This window comes from Peromyscus californicus, unplaced genomic scaffold (assembly GCF_007827085.1).
Source record: "Peromyscus californicus insignis strain IS unplaced genomic scaffold, ASM782708v3 Scaffold_15__1_contigs__length_86483966, whole genome shotgun sequence".
Lineage (NCBI taxonomy): Eukaryota > Metazoa > Chordata > Mammalia > Rodentia > Cricetidae > Peromyscus > Peromyscus californicus.
This window is the reverse complement of record NW_026294447.1, coordinates 58,166,809-58,184,618: the sequence shown is the minus strand read 5'-3', so window position 1 is coordinate 58,184,618 and position 17,810 is coordinate 58,166,809. Positions and strand designations below refer to the sequence as shown.

At 48.2% G+C, this 17,810-nt stretch overlaps 1 protein-coding gene across 4 annotated transcripts in view; it reads right to left on the bottom strand.

Moving 5' to 3' along the window:
• Positions 1–17,810, bottom strand: part of Wdr25 (WD repeat domain 25) — a 133,032-nt gene that overhangs the window by 45,240 nt on the left and 69,982 nt on the right. For all 4 annotated transcript variants that reach the window (XM_052738960.1, XM_052738963.1, XM_052738961.1 and 1 more), the window contains one exon: positions 5,349–5,496. In XM_052738960.1, coding sequence (XP_052594920.1) covers positions 5,349–5,496 — 148 coding nt within the window. The remainder of the gene's footprint in view (positions 1–5,348; positions 5,497–17,810) is intronic.

Genomic DNA, 17,810 nt, shown 5'->3' with positions numbered 1-17,810 from the left:
CCAGATGGTGACCTGTCAGTCAGTTCTCCTCATGGGCGGGGCTAGCTGAAACAGACCTTTTACTTTGGGACTATCTTGCTTGTCTGCTTGTTATAGGAAATTCTGTTTATTCACTGCAGGCTTATAGAAAATTGAGCTTTGAAATATGTAATCCATTGGCACTTGGCTGTATTGATCTGGTTATAATGAGCTCAACCAGTATAAAAACTGTTTGGATCTTCTTGGAGTTAAGAAAAATTACTTCTTTTCCTTTTTGGATCAATAATGATACAAATAGAAAATATGTTTCTGGGCTGGTGGGGTGTGGCTTGGTGCAGAGTTCTTGCTTATGGAGTATGAGGCTCCAAATTCAATCCCCAGCCCTGGAATAAATCATCCTTAAAGCAAAGCCATGCTTCAAGGATTCTGCAAAAACCCAGAATGCCCTCTTGACACCATCGTTCCCATCCAGGAGCACTGAGGCGATGCTGGGGTGACCCTGGACAGGTAACTCGTTCAAGCTGCGCCTCTTCCTTTCTTAGGTAGAGCCGTTAAGCTTCCCTGAGGTAGCCACCCATGTAACCGGGGTAACATCATCTGTCAGCCTAATGTCTGCACCAGGGGACACTATGCAGGCAGGCTCCAGGACTCTCCATTTTCATTCAGCATGTCTGGTTCCCAGACCATTCCTGCCACATCAATGGCATTTCAGGTTAAATGAAACCCAAGTGCTGGTCCCTAGGAAAGAGAGGGGGCATCTGTGCCCCTGCAGGAGCTCACCTTAACTAAGTTACTATGAGGTCACAAGTGGGAAAGGAACCAATATGTATAATAAGCCTGTCCTTCAGGCCTATCTGGACCTTGCACTTATCACATACCACAATCCTGGGTAATGGCAGGAATTAACCTGCATCTCAGAGCTGAGGAAAGGGAGTTTGGTAAGGGAAAGGACATCTGGCCCTATTGGCCAGCCATGCAGACAGTGACTGGACTTGTGTGACCCCAAAGTCGCTCTGTCTGCATCCCACCTCCAGACCTGCCAGCTACTCCTGACCTTTCCTTCTCCATAGCTCTTTGTTCCTAGCCACAGACTCACGAACAAGCAGGAAAAATGTTGACAAGGGAAAGCTTATGTTGTTGGCGCGTGGTAATTGAGCCTGTGTTCCCAGGCAGCAGGCATATGACTCATTTCGCTAAAATCAATATCGTTACACTCATCCTCTGGGAAGTATTCAGCCAGCTGTAAATTTAACCATCCTGACTCAAAGTTAACGAGAAAAGAAGCTTGCTAACTTTCAAATCAACCTCTGTGTATCAGGAGTGGGGCCCATGTTGGCAAGTGGGCAGAGGTCTGGCAGGATGCCGGCTGAGGGCCAGGTGGGCCTCATCTGCATGCCCACCAGCATGGCTCTGGACTCACCAGCAGTGCAGCTCAGAGCCTGACATCCTTCCTGTAAAACTGTGCTCAAAACTGCCTGTCAGAGGTAGCTGTGAGAAAAAACACAGCAGAAGCAGGAGCAGGCTCCAGAGCAGACAGTAGGGCCACGTGAACGGTGGCTGCGGAGGCTAGAGGTTGCCATCATGCTTTTCCTTCCAAGCCCAGCCACTTTCAATTATCTGGACAAGACTGAATTTCTTAAAATTAGGGGGTGGGGAGATGGCTTGCAAACCAGCTGTGTTTAGCTATAAGCAGCTTTGTTGAAACACAGAACCAACCATGCTGAAACCAAACATGCCCCAGCCACGTTCAGCTCCAGGGTCAGTCCACAAAGGCAGCCTAACCTAAGAAGGGCCAGTTGCTCACTGATGACTGTTGCTACACACAGGAGAAACATGGCTCCTGGGAGCCCATGTCAATTAATAAAATCATGCCGGGGCCTGGGTGCTGCCTTCTTCATAAGGAGGGCTGGCATGAGCTTCCCAGCTAAGGATGAGATGGGTTTATGAGATGGAGAAATCCTCCTGGAGGGGAACCAATGAAAGGCTGCTTAAAGAGCTTATAGGAGAGGGGGGTCACAGAGGACAGATATCTGCAGAAGGGGTTAGAGGGTCTTCTGACATGCCTAACAAAGGTGGTGGGTGGGTAGCTGTTCACTGGGCAAGACAGTACCTGAAGGACAGTGGCCAGGGATGCTCATCAGCTCAGACCCTGCTAGACCTAGCTGCAATATCACTGGGCCTCGAGTGGTAAATAGACAAGGACGCCAGTCTGAAAGCAGGCCTTACCCACTGAGGCCTGGGACACAGTCGGCATACACTGTTTCCTGCCTGCTCTCCAGGGGCACTAAGGACGCTAAGCAGGTTCTCCTGGAATGTGCTGGAACACTTGAGTGTGCCACAGAGCTTGAAAACCTACAGAGGCCCTGGCTGCACTACAGCACTTGCCTCAAGCACCAGCGGGAGCTGGTGCCACTTCAGAGGCTTAGCCCGACATGGAGCCCTTCTTCCATGGCCTCTCCTCCAAAGCCTCGTGGGTCGACAGTGCTCTTCGCCACGGCCTTCATTTGGACACTATTCACTCTTCCTGTGCCAAGTGCTCTGAAGCTGTCAAGGCTAACACTGCTCCTACTGGAGCAGAGCTGTCCACAGCTCAAGAAGCATCCTTCAGCCCATCACTTAATCAGAGGGGTTAGGCAAGATCATCCAGGCACTCCATCCTCCCAAGGCTTGTTCTGCAGATGTTGAGCCACTGCCTGGAGACAGCCAAGCACCCTGCCAAGATAGTTTGTCCAGGGCAGGGAGAGGCGAGGGGAGGACATACCAGTTCATGCATTGGCAGGACACCTTTACCAGCCCCATAAGCCCAAGCTATATCCGGTCGTCACCACTGGTTGGGTGACCTCAAGAAAGTCACCAAACACTCAAAGCCTCAGTTTCTGCATCAAAGAAATGGGGATACAGATGGGTTCTCACAGACCAGTGAAGGACTAAGCATGATGCCCAAGCAAAGGGCCTACTCCATTTACCTTCATCAGCCCAATACAGGCCTAGTAGCATGTGGGACACCAGGGCTACAGCAAGGACTTGGACAGCAGACCACTTTCTTTCTCTGTGGCTTCAGCCCTAGTCATGATGGGGCTGAAGACAATTCTTAGAAAAGGAATACTCGTGTAGGGTGCAGTCCAGCTGGCCAATCCCTCCCACCCACCATGACCCCAACAAAAGACACCGTGGTACTGAGACAAGAGGAGGTAGTCAGGACAGTGAGCATCCCAGAGAGAAGGGCAGATGTCCCTGGCCATAACAGCCTAGAGTTCTGCAGAGGGCTGGACTGTGGAGTCTACACACCTACCCCATACCCCAAATAGAGGGCACATGTCACTCCCTTGCCAGGAGAAGCTGCCACCCACCACAAAAGGTATGTGCAACTCTAAGGGGCTGCAATCTGCAAAAGGGGCCCTCAGAGCTGAGCAAGCTGAGGGGGGGGGGGGTTCTAAGGAGACAACCAGCTAATTGGTTTGCAGGACAGGTCACGCACAAAGCCAGCGACACTCAGGGCCTGGGTGGCGTCTGCCAGTGTTCCCTGAGGCCGCCTGTGCCTAATGTAGCAGAGACGTTTGTTAGGGAGATTGTAGACGGAAACAGGAGAGCCAAAAATAATTAATCTGTGAGCAGATTTGATTAAGTGTTGATTCATGGCTGTTCCGTAAGCCAACAGCCCGTCAGAACTATAAATTAACGAGATAAAATGGTACTGGCCCTCCATATTTCAGGCCGGGTATTGACATTTTAGAATCCACAGATTTTTAACTGTATTGATTGAGGACACCAGGATAAATGGCCTTGGCGCCAAATTCCCATTAATGACAATGGGCACCGAGTGACTAATTCCCAAAGCCCTGCAGAGAGAACGCCCTGCTCGGCCTTCTCCTGGCAGGGCGCTCTAATTAGATTGAAATGAAAAAGCCAAATCACCATGGGCGGGAGAAGCAGAGAAAGAAAATGGAAGATCAGACTTGGGGAAGAGAAAGGACAAAACTAGTTAGAGCTGGACAGAGGCCACAGGGTGCATAAGTGCTAAGACACAGGGCCAGGGAGGGGTATGCAAACATATGGTCCCCCTACCCCAGCAGCCCTCGGGAGCTTTATTACTCAGGCTAGGAGGATACAGCAGGGGCCAGCCTCAGCTCTCCAATTATGCTGATGTGAGCCAGCCCCATCCAAGCAATGGACAAAGAGACCACCAGGATGGGCCCATCCTCGGGGACACATGCTTGCCAGGATACAGACAGAAATGCCAGCTATCCTCATAGGAGAGGCCTCATCTGGGGTCCAGAGGCCTTCCTGGAGGCTGAGATCCAAACCCATCAACTCTGTCCTCTTTGGGAACAAAAGATATCTAGCACACCCCAGCACAGACCCTGTACACAGTAGGTGGATAATAAGTAACAATCCTTCAGTAGATGAGCCCCATGCAGACATCATTTCTAGCAGAGGAGGATGAAGTGCCTTCCATCGTTCTCTACCGGACAGTAACACTTAGAAGTGGGGCCACGCCTCTCTATACCTACCCTGCACACAAGAGCCCCTTGGAGCCCTGCCAGCATGCCACCCTCCACGATCCACCACACCTGAAGGGACAGCACCTCCTCTCCCACCCCGCACCCCCACTGAGCCACATGTCACATGATACTAGCTGCAGTTCCAGGTCCTCCTAGCTGGAACAAACAGGACCACGAGCCACTGCTGTCTCAGACTCATCATCCCACGACAGCCACGAGTCCCATCGCTGCGAACAGCCAGAATGAGAGTTCTGGGAGGAGGCCAGGAAGCGAGGGCTCAGTTGGGCAGTATAGGTTAGACTCCATATTCAATAGGCCCCAGTTTCCCTTGCTGTCGCTGAGTGGCCCAACCTAGGGATGCTGCACAGAACCTGCCTGGGAAAGCTCCTTTTGCTGGATCGTTCCTCCTTCCCTACCTGATAGAAGATCTTCCTACATGAAACCCCCTTGCCCAGGTGCCTCCCAACATAAATACTGGGAAGAGCCCCTCTGAAGACTTCCCTGTGGAATTTAGTTCCACCCCATGAACTGTCAGGAATTCTAAACTGATGCCAATCAAAGGACACCGTGATATTTTGGTTCCAATTACACAGCAGAAGTTGATTAAAAAGTTGCTTCTTTATCCAGCCCTGCAGCTTGGGGCTGAGACAACCATCGCTGTCCTTTGCTGACTGGCAGAGGACTGGGTCCAGTGCTTTGCAGACAGCTGCAGTGCCATTGGTAAGTGATCTGTGCACCAGTCAGGGAAATGAGTCTGCTCTGAGACCCCCACCACACCATGACAGTGGGTGGTTTGCGATCAGGACCCTCCGGAGAGGCTTTCCCAGTGACAGGGCCGACCTGGGGCAGTGAGACATCAGGACACACCTGTTTCGAGGTCTGTTAGGTGCAGGGCAAAGTCGAAGCCACCACTGAGGATGCGCCGGCCACAGGGAGACCATCGTGCAGCCCGTACCGCCTCACTGTGCACAGAGTAGGTCTGCAGGCAGTGCCCCGAGTCCACGGCATTCCACACCTACAAGGGAAACAGAGAGGCAGCACCAGACACTGTGATGAGGGCCTGAGCTCCAGGTCAGCAGGGGGCTCCCTGGGGAACTGGGTTCCTATTATTCACATCAAAACAACAGCTGGAGTTGCTTTTCCTTTCCTCATAAAAATGTGTAGGCTTCCTTTTTCTGGGGCTAAGAAACAGCAGTTCCTAGCTCCACTCAACCTTCACACCTGCTCCTACCTGCTGGCCACAGACATGTCCCAGTCCTGCCCCAGTCTCCTGCAGCCTGCTACTTGCCCTGGAGCGGACAGAGCACATGGCCAGACCACAGTCAAGGGATCTCTTGAAGACTGAGATCCAGACAGAGGCCAGTCACAGAGTACATCTTCTGAGGAGAGGGGTCCTTCCCCCTAACCTTCATCCTGGCTTCCCATCAGGGAATGAGGCTCCCAGGAGAATGTCCAGTACACAATTGACTCCTACAAGTGGCTTACAAGCCCAGGCAGGAGAGCTACAGTACCACAGCTGGCAGGCTGGCTCACAGAGGTGTTAGGGGCTGGTTCTCTTCGATGTCACTACAGGGTGAAGGGGACGCACTGTAAACACCTCCCCTTGACATTGCATCCTGCTGGTCATGTGATGGATCTAGTGCTCCACCTCACTGGGCCTCAGTCTCTCACTCCACAAACTGGAAGTAAAAGCATCATCCCAGATAGGAGTGAGGCTGGAGCAGGAGGCAGCTCTGCGGCAGGGGCAACAGGAGGGCTGCTGGACGTGCTGGGCAGGGCTTGTGGGGATGGGAGGGGCTTGCAGGGTTGAGGGGGCGGGGCTTGCAGGGATGGGAGGGCTTGCAAGGATTGAGGTTCTGAAACAGCAAGATTCCCTGAGTATCAGCAGCACCAGGTTTTCCTGAGTAAGTTCTAGAAAAGCCCAAACAAGCACACCCACGCACTTCCACAAACCTGCTCCTAGGGCAACTTCCATTAAAGATGAGCTAACTCTACCTGCCAAGTCCTGAAGGCTCTCCAAATGCAGCCAATCTGGAGTTCTGAAAGGTTTCCTGGGAGTTTGTAAATGTCTAAGCATACACAAACAAGAGGTCATGAGAAGGTCCCACAGAATGTGGGGAGGGCTCCCTCTGCTCTTTCCTTCCACGCCAGGGGTCAATAGCTAGGTCTCAAATTAAAAAGAATAAAACCAAGAGGCAGCAGTAGTTATGTTTTAAAACACAGAACAGGAGAAGCAGCCAGAAGGCTGGTAAGTGCAGTGAGGATTGGCAGCAGGGCAGCAGAGCGCAGAACGTGCTGCTTCCTCAGAATTATGTACAAGTATGATGTTAATAGAAAAATTAAGTGAGCCAGTGAGCTCTGCAGGGCTTGCACAGTTAGACAGTCAGAGGCCAACACCGTGCACACAGGACAGGCTACATTTACAAAGTGTGATGTCATTTTCTAAGACGCATGAACTACAACATCATACTAATTAGGCAGGCTGGTATAAAACAACAAAAAATGAAAACAACAAGTGTTGGCATGGATGCAGAGAAATTAGAACCCCCTATACTGCTGGCAGGAAGGTAAGATAGTGTAGTCATGATGGACAGCAGCTTGGTGATTCCCAGACACCTGTAGGGTTACCATGAAACCTAGCAATTCCACTTCTGAGAATAAACCCAAACATCTGGCACTGGGGTCTCAAAGTTTTGCCTATTTATATGGATAGAGGGTGGAAGTTGCCTACTTGTCCAGACAGGTGAGAGGGTAAACAAAATGCAGTCCGCCCACTCAGTGGCGTGCTCTTAGACGGTGCGTCCTGACAGCGGCCATGACCTGGAGGAGCCATGACCACACTGCTCAGTGGGACAGGCCAGCCCCAAAAGGATGAATTCTGTACAGTTTCCCTCATGCTGCTCCCGAGTAGTAAGAATCACAGGCAGGAAACAGAAAGGCTGCTGTCAGGAGCTGGGGGAGTAGAGTGTGGGTGAAGTGAGAGGCGTCCTGGAGGTGGACGAAGCCAAGCCCGTCCAACAGTATGAACCATATCCCTAAACCTGGCTACAGTGGTAAGGTCTGTTATATATCGCCGTGTTTTTTTTTTTAAAGACACACACACAAAATCTTGTTTACTCACGCATTTGCAATAAGACCCCCAAAACAAGCTCAAGATGGTTGTCGCTCCTAGGGCTGCCAGGAGCTGTGAACGCTGCTCAGTGTTTCCTTTGAGAGGGTGAGTGGCACGTGGGAGGAGCAGATGGGGAGGAAGAAGGCGGCTCTGAAACAATGGTGTCCAAATGTTTTCCTCTGCAGAGCTCTTCCACTTACTCATTCAACAAACACTCCTAAGTGCTCACTAGCTAGCTAGGCACTGCTCACAGGAAACAACCAAAGTCAAAACTCTTGCCTTCCAAGAGTCGGCCTTGTGGTCAGGAAGACGGGCCCTACACGAACTAGCAGATTGGAGTGTATCAGACACTAAGACTGATGCTCCAAGGTCAGCAAGAAAGGGGGTTCTAGAGTCAAGAAGGGGCTAAGGAAGTGGCCATGTTAGACCACTTTAAGGCCTGAAGGGTGAGAAAAGAGTTCTGCCTGAGTATACAACAGCATGAAGACCAGTCTGGCCAGAGAGGTGAACAGGGTGTGGAAAGAAGGGGTGTGGTGAGTGTCTCTATGGGCAGTAGAACATCCGGGGTCTCCTGGGGGAAGGAGGTAGCTGGCTCCAGCCTACAGGACCGCTTTAGCTGCCCTGAAGGAAGAAGATGAGGGAGTTTAGGCAGGAATTTGGGACAGAGGCAGCAACAGTGGGGACGAGATCTATATGGGAGTCAGAAGCAACAGGAATCCCTTAGAGTAAAGCCAGTAGAGAGGCCAGAGAAAGGAGGACCACCTTAGGTCTGGGGCCTGAGCAGCAAGCAGAATGGCCAGCTCCAAGAAACGCAAGGCCAGAGCTGAGCACTGAGTGAAGGAAGCAGGCCACGAGAAGAAGGGAAGACTGGGGAAGTCCCTGCCCCATACTTATGCACAGAACACACTCGCCTAAAACCTTTTGTGATGCGCAGTAAGATGTTGAGTTAGTGAGGAGGGAGAAAAAAGGAGAGGACAGAAGAGATGAGAGAGAGAGAAAAGGCAGGAGGCAGGGAGGCACACGGAGCAGACAGGGAACAGGGAGCATGGGAGGCATAGAAGGAAGAAGGCTGAAGAAAGCTTAGATTCCAAGATGCCTGGGCCAAAAGCGCCACACAGTGCGCTAGGATTCCCGGGCAGGGGTGTCCTGCATGGTCCTGGGTCTAAGGAGACACAGAGTCGGTAAAGGTGGGACAGGCCCTCCCCCAAGGTGAAGTTGCACACCTGTCTGCTGGTGCACACTGCTGACGGCAGAATCGATGAGGACCAGTCAGTCCCGCCTTGCTACCAAGGGTGAAGGTGAGAGGAGTCTTCCCCAATTGCTCTCCCTAATTGAATTGAATGTTCACTGTCAGGCTTTAAAGATTAATTCCCAACACTGCCGCAGCCCGGAGTGTCTGCCTTTTTTCAACCAAGTAATTAGAGATCCCAAACTGCCTTCACAGGATTAAGGAGCTCAGTCTACTGTCGAATGTTCTGAGATGGCTCTGTATATTAACTACAATTATTAACACGGTCTGTGTGTCCAGCCAAAGCCACAGATTTGACAAGAACATGACGAGTAAAACGCAGTAGGTTGGGTATCTGCACCTCGGGTGCTGCTGCTTCCACAACAGCTTTTCTGGGTCTTCAAAGACCATCCAGCATGCTGCTTCAGTCTCAGGCCATGCTCTTGATTGCCCTTCAGTTTGGGTTTTGTTTTCATTGTATTTAACTTATCATCATTATTGGGAGGAGACACATGCATGCCACAGCAAACGTGTGGAGGCAGAGGACAACTCTGACGGTTCGAGTCTCTCATTCCACCATGGGTTCCAGGGATCAAACTCAAGTGGTTGGGTCGGTGGGCAAGCACCTTTACCTACGGAGCATCTCATAAGCCCTGTACATGCAGTCTCCTTACAACATTCACACTTTACCAAAGTTAAAAAAAAGGAAAGCCCTGTAGAGACCACTATGGGATGGTTGTTTCTTGGGTTACATGAGAAATAAGTATGGTCCACCAAAATGTATTTGTCAAAGACCAGAAAAAAAAAAAATCAACTGAGAGTTGCCCATATCTCCACGCCTGGAGGCCATGATGTCACATTTCTGGGGGTGGCTGTTCTTACTGTGTGATCCAGCCTCGGGAGGTCCTCCTGCCCCACCAGCTTCTCCAGACAGTCTTTTACAGAATGGAGTATGTTGCCAGAGATGTTTCTACGGAAAGCCCTTATCCGTTGAGAGAGGCTCCCTTCTATTTACTCAACATTGTTAAAAAAAAAACAAAAAAAAACTGTTGTACGTGTGTGTATGTGTGTGTGTGTGTGTGTGTGTGAGAGAGAGAGAGAGACAGAGACAGAGAGAGACAGAGAGACAGAGAGACAGAGAGAGACAGAGACAGAGATCTGCAAGTGTGAGTACAGAATCACGTTTGCCATGCGAGTTCAGAGGACAATCTTGGGGAGTTGATTCTCTCCTTCCACCATGAATTCTGGGACTCAAACTCAGTACCAGGCTTGCTTGGCAAGTGTTTTCATCTATGCTGAGTCACTGTACTGGCCCTGAAAAGTTTTTTTATTTTGTTTTTTACACATATAATCAGAAATGAATGTTAGGTATTGCCAAAATCCATCTACTTAAACGGTCTTATGGCTTCCTCTTTATAGTTAATCACTAATATTACGGTTCCACCATCAAGCACTGCACTGCTAAGCTCCCATTCCTGGGACTAAACCTGTTTAGTCATGATATTTCAAGTGGATAGTTAGATGGATTTGCTAAAGTTTTTGTCAAAAATAAATTTGCCAGTTCATCAGAGATATTGGATGGATGCTCATTTCTATTATCTCTTTTTCCTGCCTTGGTGTCAGGAGAACTAGTCAGAGGAGGTATCCGTCCTCTTTGACATTCCAGGATAGTTAGTGTAGCCACTGTAACATCATCCCCAAACTGAGTGGTATGGACAACAGACACTGATATGGTACTGGAGGCTGGAGTTCTGAAATGAAGGTACCAGCAGGAGCTGGGCCCCTCTGAGGGTGGGCTGGCTCCTTTCTCTTATGCCTAAGCCCAGCCTCCATGTCTGCATGCCAGTCTTCCTCCATGTATGCCTGCCTCCTGATCTCCCTTCTATGGCCACTAGTCACATGGCACTAGAGCCCATCCTACACCCTCATTTTGCAACAATTACCTCTGTACAGATTCAATCTCCAAATATGGTTATGTTGTGAAATAACATAGGGCTAGGGGCTAGGACTTTGAAAGAAAAATTGAGGGTGACAGGGGTACGTGTAATTCAACCCACAGCAAATGGATACTCGTCTTCCTTAGATGTTTGTTAGAACTCATTAGTGAAGCCATTAGGGCCTAGAGTTTTCCTTGTGGGAACAGTTTGAACTAAAAATTCAATTATTTCCATAGATATGAGATATGTTTCTTCTTGGGTAAGCTTTTATTATTAGGGTCTTCTGGGGGATTGTTCGTGTCACCCAAGTTGTGGCATTCATTAGCACACGCTGATCATGCATTACCTCTATATCCTTTTAATATCCTCCGTAGCATCTATAATTAGCATACTCTAATCATCTCTCACATTGGTAATTTGTGTCTTTTCTCTATATTCTTGATTCTAGTTAACAGTTTATAACATTCATTCATCTCAGAGAACCACCTCCTGAGCTGGGTGTGGTGGCTGCTCCTGTAATTCCACACTCAGAGGAGACCGAAAGAGAGCGTCACTGCGAGTTCAGGGTCAGCCTGGGCTGCAGAGGAAAGAAAAAGAAAAGAAAATGGGGCCAGAGAGATGGTTCAGCAGGCAGAAGTGCTTGTCGTGCAAGCCTGATAACCTGAGTTTGATCCCCAGAACCCATGGTGGAAGGAGAAACGACTCCTGAAAACTGGCCTCTGGCCTCCACATGTGCACCGTGACACACACACACACACACACACACACACACACACACACTGGAAACTGTCCTCTGGCCTCCACATGTGCACCGTGACACACACACACACACACACACACACACTGGAAACTGTCCTCTGGCCTCCACATGTGCAGCGTGACACACACACACACACACACACACACACACACACACACACACACACACTGGAAACTGTCCTCTGGCCTCCACGTGTGCACTGTGACACACACACACACACACACACACACACACACACACACACACACACTGGAAACTGTCCTCTGGTCTCCACGTGTGCACCGTGACATACACACACACACACACACACACACACACACACATACACACACACACACTGAAAACTGTCCTCTGGCCTCCACGTGTGCACCGTGACACACACACTCCCACGTGTGTCATACATGCAACACACACACTACATAGACTTCTAAAATTTTGTCAAGAAACGAAAAGGGCAGTTTCTCACTAGCTGGTCTTCTCTGTGGTCTCCTCTCCCTCTACTTGGGGCCCTTCTGCTCTGCCCTCCTTTATTGATTTGGCCTCAGTTGCTGGGCCTTTCCCGGTGTTAAGTGGAAGCTGAGGTCACTGAAAATTTTCCCCTAACGACCTAGGCACTTGGTGCTTCAAACCTGATGCATCAGCGTGCTTGTCTGCACACTCCCTCAGAACACTTCCTATGACAGGGGCTTCTGAAATGTTCAGCACTCTTGCCCCAAACTGACCTTCAGCCACAGGAAATGTGTCCAGTTTCCAAATATTAGGGAATTTTCCAGTGGTCTTCATTATTGATGTTTTCCATCTAATCCTATCCCAGGAAATCAACTGTGAATGATTTTGATCTCTCTGAATTTCCTGATTAATCAGTTTCACAGCCACACCATGGTTATCTTGGTGGATATTCCACGTGTGCTTGAAAGGAATGTGCACTCTGTTGCTGTGATACAGACAGTGGCATGGATGTCAATCAGGCCAGCTGGTGGCAGGGCTGTCCCAGTCCTCCACATCTAAACTAGTTTTCTGTCTATGTGATCTACTGATTATTGAGAAAGTGCTGGAAGTTTTCAAGCCATTGGTGGGTTTTATGTTCATACATCCTATCCAGGCAGCTCTGCTTCGTGTGTTTTAGGGTGCTCTTATTCTGTGTGTATATAAATATCTCTGTGTCTGGTGTTATGCACCTTGGGGGATGTGCTGTGATGAACTGATCCCTCCTGTTATTATAAGATGACTCTCTTTATCCCTGTAATATTTCTGCTCTGAAATCTGCTTTGCCTGATATTTATATAGCCACGCAAGCTTTCTTTTATTACTGTTAGTATTGCTTATCTTCCTCCATACTTTCAACTTAACCTTTTTCTGTTTTTATATTTCAGGTGGGTTTCCTGCAGGCACTGTATAATTGTGTGCTGCCTTTCTATCCAACCAAACAAGCCTTGTCTTTTAAATGAAGTGTTTAGACCTTTCCACCTGCTTTTGATAAGGTTTAAATTTGTTTTGTTTACCCAATCCATTGTTTTTTCCTCATTCTCTGTGCCTCTTTTCAATCTTTTGTTATTTCATTATACTTCCCATTGTTGGGACCCATAACCATAAATCTTTCTCTGTTTGTCTTATTATTAGTCACTTTAAGGTTTACAGCACACATCTTTAATTTATCCTGACCTACTCTCAAGTCACAACACCACTTGCCTTATAAGAACAAGAAAACAATGCAACTGGTTTCCCCATCTTTCATCATGTATGTTACATTTCTACACATTATTGCATTCTGCATTACAATTTTACTTCCAATGGACACTTGTCATTGAAAGCAATTTTTAAATAAGAACAGAGTGTTTACATTGCCTCCAGTGTACACTGGACACTCACCGTCCCTGGAACAGATGGAGAATCCCACCCAGCATCAGTTTCCCTCTGCCTCACAAACTCCCTTTCCTAATGAAAGTTTCCTGTAATGCAGACTTGCTGGCGATGCATCATTTCAGCCTTTAAGTGTCTGAGAAAGTATTGCGCCTTTGTCTTTTCAAGACCTTTCTCTGGGGATTGTGAGCAAAGGTTCCTGAAACGACCTCACCTTCCAATGAGCCCTCTGCAAGGCTGGTCCACTGATAAGAACTTCGGTATCTGTGGAGAGGTTGGAATGTTAAAGACCCAGCGCCTAATCACAGTTTATCTCGGGCTACCTTTCCCGCTTTTGTGTGTAACCTAACGTCCTTGTGAGTAATGGGTGAAATCTTTTGGAATGTATTAACCTACCACTAGCTTTTGCTAACCCAAAGATTAAGAAACCATCTGAGGCCTAGAACAGAGACTCCCCTTGGCTTAACCCCCCCCCCCCCATGACATTCCACCAATGCATTTGAAAAGTGTCCTGACTTATGACTTTCTTTGCCTTGTTACTATAAAAACCCGGTCACGTGGGAACATGAATTTGGGCAGCCTGCATCTGTGTTCCCATGCCATGGACATGCTCATCTTTGTCTCAGTAATAAATAGTAAATCTTATTCCCACCGAGGTGAGAGTTGTGTTTGCTTTTATGTTTTTTAATTCGTGTTTTCAAATTTTTCTATATTTATTTATTTATTTCTGTTACGTGGATGAGGGTTTGCCTGCACATATGCCTGTGCACCGCATGTATATCCGGCACCTGAGGAGGCCAGAGAGAGCATCAGATCCCCCTGGAACTGGAGTTACATGGCTGTGAGCTGCCATGTGGGCACTGGTAACCGAACTTAGATGTCCTGCAAGAATAGCCAGTGCTCTTCACTATTGAGCCAACGCTCTAGTCTGTGAGCTGTGTCTTTGTGTTGAGAGTATCAAATTCTCACTCGCAGTGCTTGGGTTTCTCTTCTCTGCTTTATAATTGAATTTCTTCTGGTATTAACCTTTGTTCCTCTGTACACATTGTGTCTTTTTCTCCTTTTAAGATTTCTAAGTCAAGGATGCATAAGGACCTAAGTCTGAATCCCAAAAACTAATGTAAAGCTGGGTGTAGCAGAATGTGCAACCCCAGTGTTCCCGGCCCAGTAGCTAGGCAGCCACATACAACAGTGAACAAAAGACCCTGTTTCAACTGTCTCAAACAAGAGATAGGTGAGATCCAACACCTGAGATTATCCTCTGACCTCTACATGTGTACCATAGTGCGTGCGTGTATACACACACACACACACACACACACACACAATTTTTTTTGTAGGGTGGCGATAAGGGCTGTCCCTGAACCTGCTACGTACCAAGCTGGCCTTAAACTCAGAGGTCTGACTGCCTCTGCCTTCTGAGTGCTGCAAATAAACTTTTTTCTTTTAATAAAAAGATTTTTCCAGCCATGTGTGGTGATGCACACCTGCAACCCCAGTACTTGGGAAGCTGAGGCAGGAGGATCTCCAGTTCAAGGCCAACCTGGGCTACACATGAGACCCTGTCTCATTCTCTACATTTGGCCCTTATTTTTAAACATTTTTCTCTGAGAACATTCATTTCATGTGTATTAGGAGACTGAGGTTGTCCCAGGGCTCAATGATGCTTGTGTGTTCACTCTGCATGTTACTCTGGTAGGCCGTTGCGGTCCTCAAGTCTGTAAACGGTTCCGGCTATAATTCCAGTAATCTCCTGCAATGTGGTTTTTGTTGAAAACGGTTTCCATCTCTAGAAGTTCAAGTTTATTTACACTGTTTTATTCATTGTTAACCAGGGCACATATGGCAGTCAGAGGGCCACTTGTAGGAGTTGGCTACCATGTGGGTCCCAGGTTGTCAAGCTTGGTGACAAGCACTAACCTACTAAGTCACCTTGCTGGTCCTGGGTGTTGTCATCCATGTGTCTCTTGTCTAGCATGCCCATAGCTCCTCTTCTGGAACAGCGGAGTATGTAACCATGGTTCCCTGCGTGCTATTCCTCCGCAGCACTTCTGCGATTGGACCTCTGTAGAGCTTCCCTCTTGTTTCCCTACTCTGAGTGCCTTGTACTCCTTCCTTGGTGCTGGGCAGAATGAGTTTCTGTCTTCCTATAAAGATCTTTAACATTGTTCTGGAACATAGTTAAATTCTTGGAGACAGCAGGCTCCACACCAGTACAGTTCTCTAGTCCACCACTCCCCCAGATGCCACCAAGAAGTTGACTCCCAACCCACCTCAGCCACTTGGGGACATCACAGGACCAGGGTTTCTCCTCTTTTGCTAACCTGGAAAGTCCCCAAGGCAATAACAGAGACAACTGGGCGTTTGTCTTGCTTGCCTGCACTGCCCATGTTCCTGAAAACCACTACACTGTACACTTTGTTGAATACTGGGCTAGAAACCTGGTCTCCATTCCCCATCAACCAGGAGCACCGATCTCCATAAGAAACTTAGAAATTGGGCCAACAAGATGGCTCAGCAGGTAAAGGTGCTTGCTGCCAAGCCTGTTTGATTAAAGTTTGACTCCCAGAACTCACATGGTGGGAGGAAAGAACTGACTCCTTCAAGTTGCCCTCTGATCCCCCCACATGTGTACCATAATGTGAGTGAGCATGCGCGCACAATTTCTAAAAAGTTTTGAGATACTTGGAAACAACTCCCATTGTTCAGCTGTCCCTTTTGCTTGGTGAGTCATTACTCCTTCCGGACCTAACCCCACTGTGATCAGAACTCCTTTGATCTATGCCGACCTCAAGAAAGTAGGATTAAAACTGGGAAGCGCGTGGACCCTGCACTCCTGTAGAGTAGTCAGTGTCAGAGCCCACGAGATCGCTCTGGCCTACTTTTGCAGGCTTGTCTAGTTCCTACAACCAACTGCTTGGGAAAGGCTGTTAGGACTCCAGTGGCGATTGTGGATTTGTTCTGACTCTCCTTCTGTGAAAACTGCTCTCGAATACCCGGACACCCTGCTGTCTGATGCACACACATGCCTGATGATCCTACCCTTCCTGGGAAATCTACCCTTTTACCACCCTGCAACACCTGGCTTTCCTTCAGTGACAGTCTCTTCCTGGTCAGCCTTGCCCTCCTCTTCATGTTCACTGTCTGGAAACTGTCTATTTCTTTCTTTAGTCTGTTTACCCTTACCCTGGTTCTCCCTCTCCTGCCAAAGCTATACCACTTCTCAACAGTACAGTTTGCTCTTCTTCCTAATGCACTTTTTAAAAGATTTTTTAAAACATGTATGGGTGCTTTGCTCACATGAATGTTTGTGTAACACAGAGGCCAGAAGAGGATGGTAAATCCCTTGGAGCCAGAGTTACAGACAGGTGTGAGCTGCCATGTGTGTGCTGGGAATCGAACCTAGGTCCTCTACAAGTGCAGCTGGTGCTCTTAACCACTGAGCCATACCTGATCTAACTTTTTAATCCATTCTAGCAATCTCTTTTCATTGTCTCATTTACTTCATTTAATGTAGTTGTTGATGGAATCAGATTTCTATTTGCTATTTGTTTTCTTTTTACCACTCTTTTTATTCTTATCTTTCTCCTCTAGTGCCTTTTTAAAAATAACTGAATATTTTGTAATTCCATTTTACTTAGCTCCTGGCCTTTTAGCTATCTCTTTACATTATCTCTTTAGTGGTTGCTCTGGGGATTATAATATACATCCTTAATGTCTTGTCACCTTCTTGCAAATAAGATTGCACCATTCCCATACACAGTGCAGAACTTTAACTCGCTTCCACTAAGCCCACCGTTCACCCTGGAGCATCATGTATTGTATTGATATGTGCCATAAACCACATAATGCAGCACTGTCTGCCTTCAACAGTTATGTGTGTTTTTAATTTAAGGTGAAATTATCTTTCAGACAACCACACGAACATTCCCGCTCTTGTGTCCTCCAGTCCTTGCTGCATCCTGCCTGCTATTACCCACCTGCACCCTGAAGAGCTTCTAACACTGAAGGCAAGTGAATTCTCAGAGTCTTCATTTACCCAAAACACATTAATCTCACCTTCATTCACGAAGGACACTGAACTACGGCTAGGCAATTTGGAAGTTCAATCAGCACTCTACAGGCACTATCCAGTCTCTGGACACCACAGCTAGGCAGGGAGCACTATCCCAGTCTCTGGACACCACAGCTAGGCAGGGGGCACTATCCCAGTCTCTGGACACCACAGCTAGGCAGTCTGGGGGTTCAATCAGCACTATAGAGGCACTATCCAGTCTTTGGAGACCATTGTTTCTGGGGTCAGAGGATTTCTACCACAACTCTCCTTGGGTGAGAGTCATTTTTCTGTGATTGAGATCAAGATTTTCACTTTAACCTGCAGAAACCTGAGTGTGATGTACCCTGGTGGGGTTCTACTTGTGCCTGTCCTGTT